Here is a 21,232-nt window from a genome sequence, read left to right on the forward strand (position 1 = left end):
AGAAGCAATTAAAAGTATTTTTGAAGACAATAACTATTCCTACATAATTTGCATATATACAAATACTTAAATGTGATTTCTCCGTTACATTTATTTCCCTTGGTTTAGACTTCGAATGAAAATACTTCCAGACCTACTGTAAACGCTACGTTGATTTTATCATGTTATATTCATGAACAATATATATGATAGAAATCCTCGCTTTCCAAGATAATTGGAATTGACAAGAAATAATTCAAATGTTTCTAAAGGTTATTGGTATGAGAACTTGGCTGCCGACTTACAAACCTTACACAAAATATTTTCGGACTGGTATTCGGTTTTAGAGTTAATCGGTCAGTATACACATCAATAACCTCTATAAAAATGTGTTCACTCCTTTTATCTTTTTGTTTCTAAAAAGATGTGCACAGCAGTGGTGCCTCAAATTAACGGAATATATCTAATCAAATGGAAAAAAACGTCAAATATGTTCCATACTGGCAAAACTGACATCTCCTCTTATTGATGACTACAGAAAAATAAACGGTTCATTTCAGATGAAATAACAATGCCTGGTCAGGGATGTGTAATACTTTGATGATTGCGGGATATTAACGACTGAAAACCTTTCCAACGGGTAAAGCATTGTTACAATGAATTAACTTTGTAGACATAACATTTCAAGCTTGCAGATATACCGGTCAACTAATATCAAAATAAATGCCCATTTCATAATTTTCACTTCACTTATACTATGATTTTGATGTTCAAGACTCTATATATGTTGACCTCTAGATGTCTTTCTATTTTTGGGGTTTCTTTTAGTGTTTGTTTGCCAAAATCGTGCGATCATTCCCGATTTCGCCTTTTATTTAGATCATACCGATAGAGATGGCCTTGCAGATGCCTCAAGTTCAAGTTCCTATCCATGTATTTTTTGTTTCTATTATTAACTGTAAAACTGTCAAGTGAAGGCATTTAAATAATGGGACTTTCCCGATCAAAATGTAGATATGTTTTCGTTCGAATTAATTCTATTGGTTGTCTTTCATTGTGTCGATTTAATAGTTTCTATTTCAGAAACTAAAATGATTGAAGCATTTCACTTCAATTATACATGCTATTATGAATTACGTATTGAATGAGTATGGGCTATTTAAAATATTGAAGTAATCGAAGCCTTACTCTTCAGATTTTACTATGAATTAGGAAATACAAACATGAGGAATATTTGTATAATTTTCGTTTTGGTTACAGCAATGATATTTTTACCACAACTTGAAGCAGGCAAGTTAATAATATGATAATTGTGTCACATTTATCTGTTAGCAAGCCCTATTTGTAATGGGTTTTGTACAACACCTTAGTTAAGAAGATTTTTATTTTACAGTGTATTGTGCCTTGGAAACATGGACAAATCTAATTCATGATAAAACATTATTTTGGCATCTCAAAACAAATTTATAATGTTTTCCGTATTTTACTAATAGATAGAAGTATAAAAATAAGAAGTTGTCGTATAATTACCAAATTAGACAACTTTGCACCAAACACCGAATGACATAGAAGTTAACAACTATAGGTCACCGTACTGCCATCAACAATGAACACAATCCATACCCCGTGGTAAGCTATAAAGGCCCCGAATTAGACAAATGTAAAGCAATTCAAACGAGAAAACTAAAGGTTCGATTTAAGAACAAAACAATAAACACAAACAAATATGATTTACAGCAACAAACGACAATAATTGAATTACAGGCTCTAGACTTGGGATAGGCAAATACAGAATGTTGCGTGGTAAAGCATGATTTCTGGCGCCATACCCTCCCCAACCTTAGACAGTAGTGTAACAGTATCACATAAGAACAAACAATAAAAATCAACTGAAAAGTGCGTAACTCATCAGATCGATACAAAGCAAATAAAAACCATAACGAAAACACAAACGACACAAAGTACAGATCAGAGAGTACTCACAATTACTGGAAGCTATTTCAAAACCAATGACAACTAATTAAAAAAACATGTGTCTAAGACTTAAATACCAATCAGTACACATCCAACATCCACTGAATTTAGTTAAAAGACGTCATTAACAGTCAGAGTTGAACATGACCTTGTGTTTTTAACTTTTTTAATGAACATAAGACTTTTAGTGTGAACGCAGCAAACACTAACAAGACTAAGTCGGAAATTGAAATCCACACTATTGACAAAGAGAAAAAACTCAGTCTCAGTGCACCAATCGCATATAACAAAATTAAAGATATATTTGTGAACTAAAGGAGATAAAGGATTCAGTTATGTACAGTATTTTGATATAAGAAATGAATTATAATATCCAGCAAAAACATGTCTAGATATATCAACAGTGAATACTAGCAACATCATATCAAAACAAACACATTCTTACCTCGAGAATAACTAGCAAACTAACAGACTGCCTGAAAGCAATAAAAACAAAAGAAGTAAAACAGAATACAAAACATAAATGTGTGAGGTAAACGATCAAATAAACTTTACTTTATCACTAGCCATTTTACAGGTGTTAAAAAAACATTTGATGAAGATGTTTTCTTTTTCCTATCATATATTGGTCATTTAGGTAAACGAACGAAAAAACTTTTGCGATTTAGAGATATGTGTAATGACAATTTTATATTGTTGACAAAAGCATAGTGACATCTAGATGTTACCTTGTTATTTTGTATTGCATGGGGGGATGATTCTCTCATGAACATATACTATACATGTGTTCTTATTTTTTTCAATTCCAACATTATCTATAAATTATTTCCAAATATATTTGATTAATGCATAAGATTTGTCGACTCTAGTTAAACCTGTTGTGTTTAGTAGCGGTTCGCAGCTAAAGATAATTTTACAAGTATACCTTACCCAATTGCACCAAAAGAGACTAAACAAGTCTTATTAAAACCACAAAACAACTTTGATTGTATTCTCAAACTGATCAAAACATTAAATATTAAACAACTTCTATATACTATATACCAGACCTTCTGAATACAGGTTATAATTACATACAACCGATAAAAGAACACCGTTGTTGTGTTATTGAAATGGGTAAAAGAACTATTTTAATTCGACGACTACGTTTATCCAACGCCACAAGACTTTAAAATTCATAACAAAAAAACTCCGTTCTAAGACAAGTTGAATATTGTGTGGGCATATTATAAGTTTATCATTGTTTTTTAAAATGAAATAAAATGAAAGGCTTCTAAAGCACATAGCTGATATCAATTTCATTTTCATAGTCCAAAATAGCGACATCATCCATTTGTAGTTAGCAATATACTAAGAAATCTGAAAAACTCTGCGTATAGCCTGCGATTGTTGTTGTCAGTGTATAAGTACAATGTTGATTATCAAAACCTTTGTCCATTCATCTGTCCATATAGACATAAATACTTGCAAGAGCAGACTAAACATTTACAGGCATTATTTAAAAACGATAGATAAATATTTCTGGGAACAAAAAATATGTATGACTTGAAATAAAAAAGGTCAAAATATATGGTGTGTAAATAACTACCTTTAAAATATCTCTTTTTGAATCTCAGTCATGCAAAGCTCTGATCCCTTGTCCGAAACTTGCTATAGTCTAGGTTTTATTGGTTTGATCAGCTCGTCAATTGGATCGATACCTCTACTGGTGGGTTGTTTGTCACCCCTACTTCGGTACTGGCATGAAAATAGAATATAGTTTGAGTAAAATTTGCTAATATTCAATTTTGGAAATCATTTAAATGTATCTTCCTAATTCTTATACTAAAAGCTATACTTAAGGTCCTTGTTGTTGTGACTAGCTCATCAATATCTGTATTAGAACTTGGATTTTCCATCACTTACGAGACATTATTTGTCGAAATGCGCATCTGGTGTCGTGGATTGGGTACCGTTAGTGTTATTGTACTCGGCGAAAGAGTTTGCGTCTATAATTGGTAAATGCATCATTGTATAATTATCATTATCTCAAATATGCGGTGCAATAAAAACATGATTAAAAGAAGATATTCCCCTTTATTACAAGTTAGTATGTGTCACATTACCTTAATGTATTATATTTTATTACATCTGATACCTCATGAATGTCATATGGTAACCGTCAAATTTAAAGCAATTAAATTTCACAAAAAGACAACAAAAATAAAGGGTTGAAACAAATATTCCAATATAAATGCGTCAGACGTCTTTTTTTAAAGACAGTATTTGTAACGATAGCATGTAATGATTATAGACTTTTCAAATGTTTCATTATCAAGGAGCCTCCGTTAGGTCCGAAGAGTTTCAGTCAATGCTGCTGATAAAGTCAGTTAAAAATTGGTGTACACAGCAATTTCATCAATTTTCTTGTGATGTGGCTTCAATGTCTTAGATGTGATAGCTGGAACAAATACGATGAAATAAACTTATGTCCGCTTCATGAGTGCTAGAATCTCTTTACTGACTCATAACTTATGACTTGGATGTGACCTCGGAAACTTTTATTCAATTATGAATGAAATCATTGTCATGTATTTCCTTTTCTGGCTATCTCCTAATTCAATTAATCTGAAGTTGCTAGTTTCGATGTGAAAAAAAATTGTTCCAACACAGAATTAAATGTATACTTACAAACTGTTACACATTTGGTATTTATCAAGATGAAAACACATAATAAAACTATTTGAAATCATTTTTTATCTATAGTGTCATTATAATGAATACGGACTTATATTGTCCGGAAAGCTATTTCAAAGATAGATGCGAATCAAAAATTCATAATCGATCTTTAGCCTATCAAATACAAACTTTGTAACCTTGGAATGATAATTGTATGAGTTTGGACTGAGATTATGCTCAAGATCATATATTAAATGGACCTAATATTACGATATCTTGTGAATACTCTTTACGTATGGAACGTCTTTTTAATTATTTTTAAAGAATTTGGCATTATCAGTTTTTCAAGGTGAAAATTTAAAAACAAATCAATGTCCATATGTGTCACCTACCATGACATTTCCTGACTTATGGAGGTATAACGTCATTGATAGAAACACGCCGTTAACTATGAACATAACTTCACATTTTGTAAAATATACTGTATTGAATTATTAGGAGTCCAGATATCCTCAAAATATACGTATATAAGTAAACAGAAAGATCAGAAACAATATTAGACATTTATCAAAGAAGTCCAAAGAAGTCGTTGTTATGTTAGCATGGTAGATTTTAAATATGTTTATAAGTTGAAGCCTGGTAAAAATAATATAGAAATTGAAGGTAAATCAAACGCTTGCAAATTAAAGATTTTTTTTCAGATAGTTCATTCAATTTCCTCTGGTATTTAATTGTCGTTTTGGGAGTATTTGTGGAGAAGGTAAACCACTTTACTATGGTTACATAAATTTTAAGTTTTTGTTTGAATTTGACATTACTTTATTCTGCATAAATTGATAAACAAAAAAGCCTTCAAAGTGTTTGAAATCTATAAAATTATCTGCTCTGTAGAGTTTTCATAGATAAAATCATATTAAAATTGCATCATTATAATAGATGCACCGTCATTTGCAAAACTACGCCTTATATATACCGTTACGCCTCGCATGCAATGTTTGGTAGGGACTTGTATATCAATTAAATTTTAAAAGAAAAAAAAACTACTACAGACAAGTTTTAAAGCAATTTCATTGCAAGTTTAAATTACATTTTATAAAAAAAAGAGCAAATAGAGCTGTTGTAGTACATTTGAAACTGTGTTCAAATAGGCCGATAGAAATTATTCAGCGCCAATGGAATGTATAATGTGTCCTCTTAAAAACAAAATGTGTTCGTTAATCAAATAAATGAATCGAATATTCCTTATGTAGATATACAAAAAGACCAATTACACTGTTGTTTCAACACATCTGTCATAATAACCTGACAGGATGTTTTCTCTCAGTATTAACTGGATAAATATGCAAAAGCCCATTTAAGACCAGGTACCTCCATAAGCCTGGAAATCTCAAAACTAGTCACATATATTGACTTGCTCTGGGGGAAAAGTTTTCACTTACAGCATGTACAGCTTACGTATTTTTAAAAAAAGTATAACAAAAATACCGAACACCAAGGCAAATTTAAAAAGAAGAAGTCCATAAAAACTGCCAAAATCAAACGCTATCAATCAACGGAACAAAGGGAAAACAACAGACAAATTCCTGCCTTGGTACAGACATTTTCCGAAAAAAACAAAATAATGGGTTAAACCTGGTAATATAGCTAGCTAAACCTCCATCTTGTATGACAAGTTAGGCTTGCTAATCAGATTGACAAATGTCTTCAATATGTAATTCATTTTTGCAGATGACCCTTGTCAAACAACAGCTACTATAGACGACTGGCGACGATCTGTAGCCTTTGGAACTGATACAACACAGATATGTGACAATGTTCTAGTAGAAGGATGGTATAGAGTTATAAGTGATGCAGGAGAATTAATGCCAACACAATGTCCAGTAGGAGGATTTCGTTGTAATACAGCAAAACCAATATATTTATACGTTGGTAAGGTTATGATTAGGACAGGTGTTGTTTAAAAAAAATGCTCAACAATTAAAAAAGTATTAAACGTATCTCCTCTGTTTTAGTTGGTCAACTTTACATACAGTCATAATTGCATTACGCGAAGAATGTTATTGTATCGATTCTTTTCAATATGAAATAATAATTGGACTAAGAACTTTGCTCAAATGTGAATATATAACGGGCAAATATAAACCAATTAAACCCGATCGGTTTCCTAAAATTGAAACAAAATCTATAAGTAAATTAATGAAATAGGGATGTCATCATGTTTTTTTTTAAATTCAATCTTCCATGTTCTAGTATGTTCTTATTGACCGGGCCCGATTTTTTGGTGTAACATTTTACAAAGTCTACTTGAATTATTTTGGCAAAGAATTCCCCTCAAACCGGTGATAGGGGCCGTCTTAAAATTGCAGTGAGGTGAGAGTTTTTTGCTCCGTGGTGAAGGCATCACTGTGACTTTGAGATGAGGAACAGCTTTTTTTTGTGTTTTGTTGTTGTGCATATACTGATTTTGGATGGGAACCCCATATCCTTTCTTTTCTAATATGTTAATGTTCTCTTTTTTTTATTTAGCTGTGCTTTTTTATAATGTACAGAATGTAGAAAGACATCATGTCAAATATCGAAACGCTTTAGAAAATCATCGTTCATATAAAAAAACTCTTTTGAAGAAAGTAATAACTTTTGCATGGATTTCACAATTTTGTTTTTCCTTCATACTTTCCGTTCCGCCATTTTATCGATAATTATTTGAATTGTTTCAAATTTTTCATGTCGGGGACACTTTTATAGCCGACTATACGATATAGGTTTTTCTCATTGTTGAAGGCCGTGTGGTCTCGTTTTCAATTTTACCGTATCTTCTTATTTTTATATTTTGTTTGTATTTTAGACGATTTACCTGCTGGTGAGGAGCCCTATCCTTCAGTTGGTCTAACAGTTAATAGAACAGCATATGCTTCAAACTATGATGGTAATTGTAAACATACCGAATACGAAATCCAAATAAAAAAATGTGATGGATATTTTGTCTATTTTCTGAGACGTATACAAGGTGGATGTACATCAGCTTACTGTTTTGGTACGTAAAACAGTCAATGAAATATCAAATCAATAAGCCTGATTCTTTAAAATATTAAAAAGTAAAATAACAAAAATACCGAACTCCAAGGAAAATTCAAAACGGACCGCTCTTTGAAAAATGGCAAAATCAAAAGCTCAAACACATCAAAGGAATGGAAAACAACTGTCATATTCTTGACTTGGTACACGCATATATTTCGTCAATTCACAATACAACGTTATAAAGTTTTATCCTGCAATCGACCTTTCTACTATACTAATACAGGTGTACAGATTACACGAAGCGATATACGTATACTAGACGTATATAGTCTCCTGGTTTCCTGCTTCTGTTGCGAACGAACGGTTATGTCAATTTACTGTTTACGTCACAGTTCAATTTGGGGTCCTCAATGCGGTCCGCGTTTTCTTTCAAAAACAAATTCAACCATTGGGATGGGAAAAAATGTACAAAATTAATTGCAGGATAAAGACAATAACTGTTTAGTGTCTTTAAATATCAGCTGTATTTGTACTCAGCTCGAAACAGGAGTAATAGCTCGCTGAAGCTCGCATTACACCTGTTTCTTATCCTCGTACAAATACAGCTGATATTTAAAGACACTAAACAGTTATTGTCTATATAATATAGATATGCCGACAGCAATTGTCTCTTGCCTTGTTTTTTACGTTCCGTCTTTATTATGTTGTAGTCATTAGATAAACGATTATTCTGATATTGTTCGTTTATACTTTCTTTGTATGCTTTGCGTGAACTTTTTTTTTTTCAGGTGAACAACTTCCATGCGCGAATGGTACAACGTCAGAGAACGGATTTACACCAGGATGTGAAAGTATGTATGAATTCAAATTGATACATTTAAACTGCATAACATAATTTTGTCAACGAAAAGAATATCTCCTGATTAATATTTTTATTTTCAGCCATTTTACAAAACCTTTTTACGGAAAAAAAATATGCAACATATTACTATTATATTCGGAGTCAAGTGTCTGACTGACATAAACTTTTCGGTTCCTTGCAAACCGCGGTAGTGTTGTTGAATCATATTTGAAGGATCTTAAAATATACAGAACGATGAGTCACAAGATTAAGAACTAAGAACCTGAATTGTTATCTTCTCAAAAACTGAAAACTACCTTTTTGGTTTAATACGGCAACCATTATAGTTAAAGGAAAAACGTAAGATGTTTAAAAAGTAAAATAACAAAAATACCGAACTCCAAGGAAAATCCAAAACGGAAAGTCCTTTATCAAATAGCTAAATCAAAAGCTCAAACAAATCAAACGAACGGCAAATAACTGTCATATTCCTGACGTGGTACAGACATTTCCTTATGTAGAAAATGGTGGATTAAACCTGGTTTTCTGGCTATCTAAACCTCTCACGTGTGTGACAGTCGCATATAATTCCATTATATTGACAATAATGTGTGAGCAAAACAAACAGACATGATAAAAATGTCATGAATTGGGGTAGAGCAGTCAACATTGTGTTATAATCTTAATCACTATAAAAACAAATAGCTATTTCAATGTTGTTTGGTGTATTTTGACAGGAACATTTTAACGTTTGCCTATTTGCCATGCTCTGTGACGTGTGATTTTGCTTAAACTTACATAATTAAAGGTTGTGAACTTAATAAGTATAAAGCCCGGAAAAGGTAATAACTACCGTTGTATTTGACCGATAAGATTCCAATCCTTCTGAGAAGCTTAACCACATGAAGGTTTCATGTTTATTGTAATTAGCCATAAAACAGAACCAATAGTCGTACTGTAGGTCTATACTATTGGGCTTCTTAAGGTGGTACCTAACACTACAGGGAGATAACTCTGTAAAAATCAGCTTAACGTTTTAATTACGTTGTAATGTTAAGAAAATATTAAGCTTCTCAATGATCAAAATTAGTGTTTGTCAAACTGCTATATAACCAAAGAAATTTTTCTGATAAAGTGGTTGGTTCAAATTTTTTGAAATTTTTATATTTTTGTCAAAAGGTCAAAGTAAACATTTTGTCAAAATTTTATGAAAATTAAACGAGCCAAATTAATATTAGTCAAGGTGTTTGGTACCACCTTAACAATAAGCTTTCATCATCTGATTTTTTTTTATTCATATGTGTCGGAAAACATAAGATTTACAGATACAGAAAGGTGAAGCTTCGACCGATATGATATAAGTTGAGGGTTCAGGACCTTATCTCGTAAATATTATTTGTAGGGACCTAGTGTCTTAACTATTTGACTCCTTAAAGTGTTACCTTATAATCAATAAATGGAGAGAGAAAAACGGTCGAGACCATTTCTGTAAGACCATGTCCCATACTCTTCAGACAAATAAATGGAGACTGTGTCCAGGCCACCTAAATTCGAACTTGATCTGAGTACTGTGTATAAGTTTCATAACATTTGGTTGAGGCAAAGTAAAGTTAGAGAACGGAAACCAATTTCGGGATGGACGGACGGACGTACAGACGGACAAGAGTATACCTTACTGCCTCCTTCGCTACGGCGGGGGTATAAAAAACCGACAAGAAAAAAAAAAGATTTTCCCTTTACGAAAGATGACAGAAAGAGAAATTAGCAATCGTATAAAACTAATTCTTTTTTTTTCATTTAGTTTTCCCCGATGTAACAGTGACACCGTATGTTAAAGTTACCCTTACAGAAAGAGAATCTGTCAATGAATTTAAAGTACTAATGGTTTACAGTAATGCAACTTTTGAATGTCATGCAGACGATTTACAAGATGGATATAACTATACAACACGATGGTATCTCAATGACATTGAGATAAAAGACGCCAAATTAAATGGATTGTCAAAAACGGAAGTAATGGATGGTTTAGGTCGCATGTTAGAAGAACACTGGACATCGAAATACAAGCCCAATATGCTAGTGAAGTGTGCTATACAAGTAGGAGGAGGTGAATTTAGATTATATGGTCCTCAGCATAAGTCTCCTATATTTTTTGCAGGATTAGAGGTTTGTAAATAAGAATAAGTGTATTGATTTTTATCTAATTTTGCTTTTATATTGTGTTAATTCGGGCGTAACTTATGAGTCTTACGAAGACAAAACGTATGTCTTGCGTTCCAAATTATAATCCTGATATCTCTTATAATTTGCTGTTAAAAAGATCGATCCTTCAAATCCAGATATACACCATGTAACGTGCATACTGGTAACAAAAATATGTATAAAAGCGTTTAAATCTAAAATAAGTGAGTCTTTAACATTTCAGACCTTTCATTATCAGATGACAAATATGTTAACGTTCATTGTCCACGTTCGTTAAACAAAGACATACATGTAAGAGTTGTATTCTGTAATTTCGAATTTACAAAAAACGAAACATCACAGTTACACTGATGGAGTCAAAATATTGTGAGTTGTATGTTTTCTGTTGATATCGATAATAGAATTGAAAATTGAAACGGAGAATGTGTCAAGAGACAACAACCCGACCAAAGAGCAGAAAACAGCCTAAGGCCATCAATGGGTCTTCAACGCAGCTTATTTCAACATAGTGAATTTGGTTTCCGCTTATTTCTTTTTACGACAGAGGTGATGAATATTTCACTTTAGTTTTTTTTTTTTTTTTTTTTTTTTGGTGTGGGTGTTTATGTGTTGTGTTGTTGTATCATTTAACACATTCGAGTTGTGATAAGCAACTTATATGGGAAATCTGAAAAAACAGATACAGAATTCTCATTGTAATTAACGTAGTGTTAATTACAATATTCTTTTGCTTTTGATATGTAATTTCCCTTTTTTATTTGCATTCTTCTAAGTGGAATAGATCATTTGTTAGCAATCTATTGAAGTGTTGAGTTCCGTGCCATTCATATATTTTATGGTTTGAGTTATAAATTATGAAATTCAGAAATATGACACAATATTCTCTGAACCTTAATGCACAAACTTATATTGGAAAGTAATACCGCAAATTATTACTAGAAGTTACAATTCAAGAAGTCATTAAGAAATGATGACATTGCAACCTTTCCATACCTGTTTAGAAACTAATAAAATAATATCCTATGATTTTTTTTTTTTTGAAGACTTATTTTAGATTGTACTTTCTTATGATGCAAATAATAATACCATGCATACATTCTATTAACACTTCTTTTAATAGATTGATGCAGCGTCATCAACCAATTATCAAGTCAAAGAAGGAGAAGAGCTTCTAATACCTGCTAAGCTGACAATGCCATTGTCATGCGCGTGGCCGAAAAATGTGTATGTATACATTAACAACAAATGTTAAATATATAATCAAGAATGTTCTATTACCATGATTACTACTGTAAACCAACTTATTTTCGCGAATACTTTATTTCGCGTTAAGCTCTTACTAGCCCATTTCGCGGCGATTTAATTTCGCGATATTCAAATTTGTTTGATGTAGTTATATATATCTAAATAAGGAAAGATCCAAGTTTTACATATTCGCGACGATTTAAATTGGCGTTTTTTTCCCCTCGCAAAAGTCGCGAAAATAAATCGCTCGCGAAAATTAGTTGGTTTACAGTATTTTAAATCAGATAAAGAATATAAGAGGTAATATCAAGTTTCGTCAGATATAACAAGGTTATCATTTACTTTTAATGTTTGAATAAATATAAATTGCAAAACAAAAACAAAAAGAAGCATCACCAACCGTTACCTGTTGGTGTTTTTTTTAACTTGTTTGTTTTGAAAGAGTCGGGAGGAGAATTAACGAACCAAGTTTCAATGTCAAATAATCAGCGAAACAAAGATATCCGTTCGAACACTTAGCAACACAGAGAGTATTGTAGGTACGTTTCATTAGCCGACAACATACCTCTGACGATGAGGTCAACCCAAGCACAATATTACTAGAATATGAAACTTTAGACAAAATGTATAATTTACAATTTCAGACCTGAACAACAAAAAACGAACATCAAACAAAACGATTGTCTTTTGGTTCTACTAAATGGAGTGCCGGATTACCAAACCAAAGGATGTACAAATGGAATAACAAAAGACGGCCTTGTATTTACATCAGATTATTGTGGTATAAAGTTTTCTCATAGTAATTGGCAGGATTCACAAATCATTAAGATAACGGGCCAAATTGACCAATTGGCAAATATTGAAGATAGATTAATCCTTTTAAGGCTCTATAACGCTGATAATGTAGCACCAAAAGGCTCACTAATATACTGGAAAAATATACATACAACAGATATCAAGGTAAGTTTTTATTAGTGTTAATGCGCCAGGGTTTTGTCATAGAACGTCTCAAAAAATTTGTATTGAAATACCTTCACAAATAGTGCAGGAGCCCTTTTCACAAAAAATCTTAAGTGTAAAATTTATCGTAAGTCTAAAATATTGCTTAACAATTCAACTAAATATTTAAATTTTATCGTAAGATTAATTTTACACTTAAGATTTTTTGTGAAAAGGGCTACAGGATGGTCTGACGTTATAGATTCTATGTGCTGACGTTATCATCATTTTGTTTGCTTTCAAAGTTTTTCTTCTATATGTATTTGTATTATTATGTTACTTTAGGTCGTATGTTTCTTGACGTGGCTCGGTATTTGTGCATCCAGCCTTTGGGTTCTTGGCTTTCGGAGTATCTGATGCGAGTTGGTCCAGAGGTGGGATTTAAACGCAAGATGTTTTTAAAAAGTGATGGTTTCAGTTTGTATATCCTTGTATTTATTTTTGACTTAATTTGTACCATTATTTTTTTATTTTACAAAATGTATTATCAACGGTATGGGTTTTTCTCATTGTTGAAGGCCGTACGGTTGCCTATAATTGCTTACATCCACTTCATTTGAACTTTGGTGGATAGTTGTCTCATTGGCAATCACACCACATCTCCTTTTTTTATATCGCGTTCAAAAACTTTTATTTTTGGCGTTTTGTCAGATTTAATGGTATGTTTCTTTGAATTTTGAAGTCAGTTACGTTGTATGTCTGTGATGTACACTACAAACCAGGAAAAGTCTGAAATGGCCTATATCTGTACTCGACTTTACTGATTTTTACTCGACCAGTCTAAATTGGTCTGAATTTTACTTAATATTACTCGACCCAGTCTTAGCCATACTCGACTGTACTGATTTGTACTTGACCCTTATATTTGCTATTGAAAATAGTCTCAATTATTACTAGACCAGTCTGAAACAGTCTTAACCCAGTCTCGACCTGTACTCGACCAATACTTGACCAGCTCTAGACCTTTTTTTTCAGTCTGAACCATACTCGACCAAAGGTCTAAACAATACTCGACAAGTCTGAACCATACTTGACCAAATAACCTCTTCTTTATAATTTTGATTGTTAAAATAACTTTCTTTTTAACTGACATGACAACAGCCACAATTAAATAAAGATATATATAAAAACAGATTTTTACATCCTTTAATAGTACATGATTCTCTTAGATTTGTCAAATCAAGATAGTTAAATTATCTAATTTTAAAGTCTGAGTCTTGTAAAATAAAAGACTTTCTTTTACCTGAAAACCACACCTATACTGAGGGTAATAAAACCTTATTAAAAATAAGGTGCTTTTTGTTTGGCATGTGTTTTTTTTTTAAACAAAACTTGATTTTCCTAAATTCCTAAATAAAAACGAATGTAGGCTTCATGGTGCCAAGAAATATATCCTTTGCATGATTAAAATTTTATAAATCTTTATTTATCAAGTTTTATGAACAAATTCTTAAACTGTAAAATGAATATGTATAATAAAAAGTAAACATTTCAAGATCTTTCTCATAAATATTCAAACAATTGTATACACATTATTTGTGACTTTTTGTCCTATCAAATTTGTGACTTTTTGTACATAGGTTTCATGGTTACATACAATAGTTATATAATTATCTTTTTAATGAGGTAGCAACAGCCAAAAAAATCACTGACATTGTTTAACCTTATATCAGAAATATATCTTTTCCTATTTATAATTTGGGATATATATATATATTTTAAAAAGGGATAAAAAATTAGAGTAATTAATAAAAAATTTTCTTCTGATTAGGGGTAAACTATAAAGTAATACATCCTGCTTGGGGCACAATCATTAAAAAGATCACACCTGGTCAGAGAGTAATAAATTTTTAATAACATCCATTGAAAATTACAACATTCTGTAAAACTTAAATAACAAGGCCTTTTGAATTCACTAGATAAGTAATACACGAGTTTTGGAAAAATATGGTTTTCTTTTTATCTGTAAAACACACCCGTACTGAGGTAATTAAACCATTAAACCTTATTAAAGTGCTTCTTGTAATAATGCCATGTCTTTAATTTTGAGAAAACGTATTTAAATTCAATTAAAATAAATTTCTACTGCAACTTAATTTGGAATACATTTCCTTTTTTAAAAGGTTATCAAGGATTGCTATGCAAGTTTTATTATTATTATTATATTAAATTTTTGGTTTTACAAAACAGAGGTATCAATTTTAACATTTATTAAGTTGCTTTATATACTATTTTATATATATTTTGATAAAAAAAAAAATTTGAATAACATTTAAGATATTTGAATAATGGTTGAAAGTTCTAGTATTTTTGATGTGCATAAATCAATGTGAACATGATATCATGTATATAAAAATTCATTTAAATAACTTAATTTATTACATGATATTTTTTTAATCCAACCAGAAATTTGATCACCTTGTTTTATTTTAATTATACCCCACGCAACGAGTTGCGGAGGGTATAATGTTTTAGACCCGTCCGTCCGTCCGTCCGTCTGTCTGTCTGTCCGTCCGTCTGTCTGTCTGTCTGTCTGTCCGTCCGTCAGTCCGTCAGTCCTGTTTCTTGTCATCGCAACTCCTCTCAAACCACACAACAGAATTTAACGAAACCTTTTTAGATAATAAGGACATACTATGTAGTTGTGCATATCGACAGGAAATTACGATTCAATTTTTTTTCTAGGAGTTACGCCCCTTTGAACTTATTTACTTTAATGTACTACTGCAACAGTTTGTCATCTCAACTCCTCTGAAACCACACAACAAAATTTCATAAAACTTTGTAGATAATAAGGACATACTACGTAGATGTGCATATCGACAGGAAATTACGATTCAATTTTTTTTCCAGGAGCTACGCCCCTTTGAACTTATTTGCCCAATATACTACTGAAACCTTTTGTCATCGCAACTCCTCTCAAACCACACAATAGAATTTCATGAAACCTTTTCAGATAATAAGGACATACTACGTAGATGTGCATATTGACAGGAAATTACGATTCAATTTTTTTTTCTAGGAGTTACGCCCCTTTGAACTTATTTGCTTCAATATACCTCTGCAACAGTTTGTCATCGCAACTCCTCTGAAACCACACAACAGAATTTCATGAAACTTTGTAGATAATAAGGACATACTAGGTAGATGTGCATATCGACAGGAAATTATGATTCAAATTTTTTTCTAGGAGTTACGCCCTTTTGAACTTATTTACTTTAATGTACTACTGCAACAGTTTGTCATCTTAACTCCTCTGAAACCACACAACAAAATTTCATGAAACTTTGTTGATAATAAGGCCATACTACGTAGATGTGCATATCGACAGGAAATTACGATTCAATTTTTTTTCCAGGAGTTCCGCCCCTTTGAACTTATTTGCTCAATATACTACTGAAACCTTTTGTCATTGCAACTCCTCTCAAACCACACAATAGAATTTCATGATACCTTTTTAGATAATAAGGACATACTACGTAGATGTGCATATCGACAGGAAATTACGATTCATTTTTTTTTCTAGGAGTTACGCCCCTTTGAACTTATTTGCTTCAATATACCTCTGCAACAGTTTGTCATCGCAACTCCTCTGAACCCACACAACAGAATTTCATGAAACTTTGTAGATAATAAGGACATACTATGTAGATGTGCATATCGACAGGAAATTATGATTCAATTTTTTTTTCTTATACAATTCTTTTTTCTTACAGTTATTTTATTTCTCCAGTGACAATGTGGGGACGTGGGGTATGTGAGCACGCTCACTAAGGTTCTTTAATTTTAAATGTGATATACATTTTATATATATATATATATATATATATATATATATATATATATATATATAAACGCCTAAAAAGTGTACACAACAACACCAATAACAAAAAAAGGAACTATAAATGTAATTATTTATAAATATTTCGGATAACAGATATCCTTCATCAGTAAATATGATTGTGATGTTGAATGAATCATATATCAGTCTACTTAGATTAAACTATAACAATCTTGAAATTTATACAATAAAAAAGTCAAACCGAACATCAGGTAAGACGCTTGCACAATTCTAAATATGTGTTAAACACGACATAGGTTATATGACTAATTACAAAAGAGAGTTCAAATATATGCTTTAAATAAAAATAATAATGTGCGATATGAACTAGCACAATTCTAAAGCTTTAACGGTGACGACAGTTATGATGTTACAAGAACGATTGCGTCAATAAGAATTCCAAATAAACAGCACTGAACGATCTAAATTTGTAAATATTTCAAATTTAGATCGTTCAGTGCTGTTTATTTGGAATTCTTATTGACGCAATCGTTCTTGTAACATCATAACTGTCGTCACCGTTAAAGCTTTAGAATTGTGCTAGTTCATATCGCACATTATTATTTTTATTTAAAGCATATATTTGAACTCTCTTTTGTAATTAGTCATATAACCTATGTCGTGTTTAACACATATTTAGAATTGTGCAAGCGTCTTACCTGATGTTCGGTTTGACTTTTTTATTGTATAAATTTCAAGATTGTTATAGTTTAATCTAAGTAGACTGATATATGATTCATTCAACATCACAATCATATTTACTGATGAAGGATATCTGTTATCCGAAATATTTATAAATAATTACATTTATAGTTCCTTTTTTTGTTATTGGTGTTGTTGTGTACACTTTTTAGGCGTTTATATAATTTATTTATTGTGTACATGTATCGTTACTCGTAACGATCCAGCGCCCTCGTGGGAAAAATCGTTGACTATTATTCAGACGTTTTATATATATATATATATATATATATAAAAGTATGTATAACAGTTTCTCAATTGATGAAATACAATAGATAGATACAAAAAATAGGTCTAGGTTGGTTAAGACTTGGTCGAGTATGGTTCAGACTAGGTCGAGTATGGTTCAGACTAGGTCGAGCATGGTTCAGACTTGGTTGAGAATGGTTAAGACTATGTTGAGTATGGTTCAGACTCGTATAAAATGGTTAAGTACTGGTCGAGTAAAGGTCGAGTACAAGTTCAGACTGTTTAGTATGGTTCAGACTACAGTCGAGTAAAATCAAGTAAATTTCAGACCAATTCAGCCTGGTCGAGTAAAAATCAGTTCAGTCGAGTACAGATATAGGCCATTTCAGACTTTTACTGGTTTGTAGTGGTATGTTTACATAGTATTGGCTAGTGTGTCCCAATAATTAGCAGGTTAACCAATTATGGTTGTTTTAGTTCCTCATCAAATTTTGTCAATATAACGGAACTTCAAACAACTGTCATACAAAAGTGAGGTTTAGCTAGCTATCAAACGAGTCTAACCCACCATTTTCGTCGGGATATTTCAGTATTAAGTCAGGAATATGACAGTTTTCGTTTCGTTGGTTGATTTAGTCGAACGTTTGGCTTTGTAAGGTTTAATGGACTTTCCAGTTTTTTTAATTAGCCTTAGCTTTTCTTAATTTTTCTTTAAACTTTTTTACATGAAAAAAGATATATTATAGGCATTTTTCAAATGTAGTCATTTTGTAAAACAAATATAAAGGCATTTTTCTTTAAATTACCAAACCTATACAGGCACTAAATTTATTGACTAAAATGTTTAAAAAATTCAGCATATTGCCTGCTTAGTTCATGTAGTTATTCATTTACGAAATTGATAACACTGATATGCATGACAAAAAACAAAAGTTCCTACCCGAAAAACTATAAATAATTCAGTAAAATAAAAAAATCATCCAATACCCGAAGTGAAAATTTTGATGGGATTGATAATTTGAATGTGTATAACTAGTACTTCACAGTAGAAAAAATTTAAGTATAAAATCTCTGAAAATTTATTTGTGATTTTTTGTATGCATTTTGAATTGCAACCAAAGATGCAAAACTGGTTCTTGCTTCGCTATGCTGGATATTCAAATTACACAAGTGTCCTTACAATCAACGTTATAATATTTGATAGATGGATTAATTTTTTATCACTCAACGATCAGTGGCAAATATGTCATGCATGTTCAGGACAAGAACAAATACAAATAGGTAGGTCCTGTAGAAGATGCCGTCCAGTTTGGAGGTCGGGGAAATCTGAATTGCCACTGATAAAAGAGGGACGAAAGATACCAGAGGGACAGTCAAACTCATAGATCGAAAACAAACTGACAACGCCATGGCCAAAAAGAAAAAGACAAACAGACAAATAATAGTACAGATGACACAACATAGAAAACTAAAGACTAAGCAACACGAACCCCACCAAAAACTGAGGGTGATCTCAGGTGCTCCGGAAGGGTAAGCAGATCCTGCTCCACATGTGGCACCCGTCGTGTTGCTTATGTTATTACAAATCCGGTAAATAGCCTAATTCGGTAGGTCACATTTGTGAAAAGGGAAGGGTATTGTAGTTACGACATAAGGAACATATCCGATATCATCTGTGAAACGGTTATTCCATAACGGTCAACCAACTCGTGATGGCGTCCGTAAAATTTACGAAGGGATGATTTCAACTTCACCATTTGGAACTCTTGGTTTAAAAGCTTCCTTGTGAGCAGCAATCCTCTATCAAAGAAATAAATTACGGTAAATTGGAAAGGAACGGATAGAGATGTTGCCTTTCAACAGGCCACCTACGAACCCCTCAAAGAGTTTTTAACGTTTAGATAGCGTGGCACTCTCTTTATATATATATATATACGAAGCATCGGATTTTACGTCCCTTTTCTGTTCAGACGTGACTGCGTACTTTTACATCCCGCACAGTCAAACGGACGCTCCGCAATGTCAAGGATTTCAATGCATAGCCACCTTTGCGGGGTGGGGGTATATCATTTGAGATGATAAGGTTTTAAATGGTTTGAATGGACATTTGAAACAGGGGTGTCCATATGAAATAATTTCGTTTTGAACGTGACAGTTGTATTGTTTCGTATACTTAACGCCTCTTGTTTTACAATGGTAGAAGGTCATTGCCAAAACCACAAAGAGTAGATTATAAAATAATGAGGATAACCATAGATGTGTCTACAACGGGGGTGGAGTTCAAAAAATTAGAAAAGCGATTTTCTATGTATACAAAATTTTGTCGTATGATATATTTATGTTTCATATTCCACATTGGCTAGAGGTATAAGGGGAAGGTTAAGATATCACAAAACATGTTTAACCCAGCCGCATTTTTGCGCCTGTCCCAAGTGAGGAACATCTGGCCTTTGTTAGTCATGTAGTTTGTTTTAAATTTTGGTTCATTTATATGTTTCGGAGTTTAGTGTGACGTCCATTTTCGCTGAACTAGTATACATTACTATTTGAGGGCCAGCTGAAGCCCGCATTCGGGTGCGGGATTTTCTCGCTATGTTGAAGACCCATCGGTGGCCTTGGGCTGTGCTCTGCTCTTTGGTCGGGTTGTTGTCTCTTTGACACTTTCCCCATTTCCATTCTCAATTCTATATATACCAAATGCTTATTTTAGATCTATGTAAAAGATAAAGACGTTACCACGTTAGGCAAAAGTTGCTATTCGAACAATGATCCGCACATGATGACATTTGATCAACAGTGAGTATCAATTACTTAGTACAATACATAAAACATATATAATCGATCTTTTGACAAAACACAACCATTGCTGTTTATATTTCACTCGTTTTTTTGTGCTTTTATTGCAGTAATACATGTTTTTAAATGGAAGGAAATATTCAAATCATATCAAGCACTAATTTGTGCCTATACCAAAGCCAGATGTCCTTCGTAAGATGAAATTTCGCATAACGGTGTTTGGTTTATTGCTCCTCATCTTCTTAGGACAATCGTTATTACACTTAAGAGATAAAGTCAGTCTTAAATATATCAAAGATAAGTCGTGTCTTCCAGCGCCCCAACACTTCAGACAATCGGACCACAACATTGATGGCAAAAAACGAATGAAATGTCTAGTGATTGATCAGATAAAAGGGTTTCCTATTATGATTTTTTGATAGAGGGTTGCTGCTTACAAAGAAATTATTTGTCCAATGGTTTCAAGTAATTTTGGTAATCTCTGCGACTGTTTTATGGACACCATCACGAGTTGGTTGACTGTTATGTTATATCGGTGTCATAAACAGATGACTACGTATATGGTCTAATATTCGTAGCTGCAAGTCTGTCCTCTTTTCCTTGATTTTGACATTACCGAATGAGACTTATCACGGGATTTGTAATTGCATAATATAAACGAATGTTGTCACATGTGAAGCAGGAACCGCTACGTCTTCCGAAGCAGCTTGTCCACCATCGATTTTTTGTGGAATTCCTGATGCTCAGTC

General features: G+C 32.4%; 1 protein-coding gene across 1 annotated transcript in view; it reads left to right on the forward strand.

Annotated features, from left to right (window-relative positions):
• Positions 1 to 1,081: 1,081 nt before the first annotated feature.
• Positions 1,082 to 21,232, forward strand: part of LOC127714381 (von Willebrand factor D and EGF domain-containing protein-like) — a 41,918-nt gene continuing 21,767 nt past the window's right edge. The window contains exons 1-8 of the mRNA XM_052220437.1: positions 1,082 to 1,269; positions 6,340 to 6,540; positions 7,457 to 7,645; positions 8,418 to 8,480; positions 10,272 to 10,636; positions 11,793 to 11,896; positions 12,562 to 12,877; positions 20,398 to 20,483. Of these exons, the coding sequence (XP_052076397.1) occupies positions 1,203 to 1,269; positions 6,340 to 6,540; positions 7,457 to 7,645; positions 8,418 to 8,480; positions 10,272 to 10,636; positions 11,793 to 11,896; positions 12,562 to 12,877; positions 20,398 to 20,483 (1,391 nt within the window). The 5' untranslated portion in view covers positions 1,082 to 1,202. The remainder of the gene's footprint in view (positions 1,270 to 6,339; positions 6,541 to 7,456; positions 7,646 to 8,417; positions 8,481 to 10,271; positions 10,637 to 11,792; positions 11,897 to 12,561; positions 12,878 to 20,397; positions 20,484 to 21,232) is intronic.

This window comes from Mytilus californianus, unplaced genomic scaffold, assembly GCF_021869535.1.
Source record: "Mytilus californianus isolate M0D057914Y unplaced genomic scaffold, xbMytCali1.0.p SCAF_9, whole genome shotgun sequence".
Classification (NCBI taxonomy): Eukaryota; Metazoa; Mollusca; class Bivalvia; order Mytilida; family Mytilidae; genus Mytilus; species Mytilus californianus.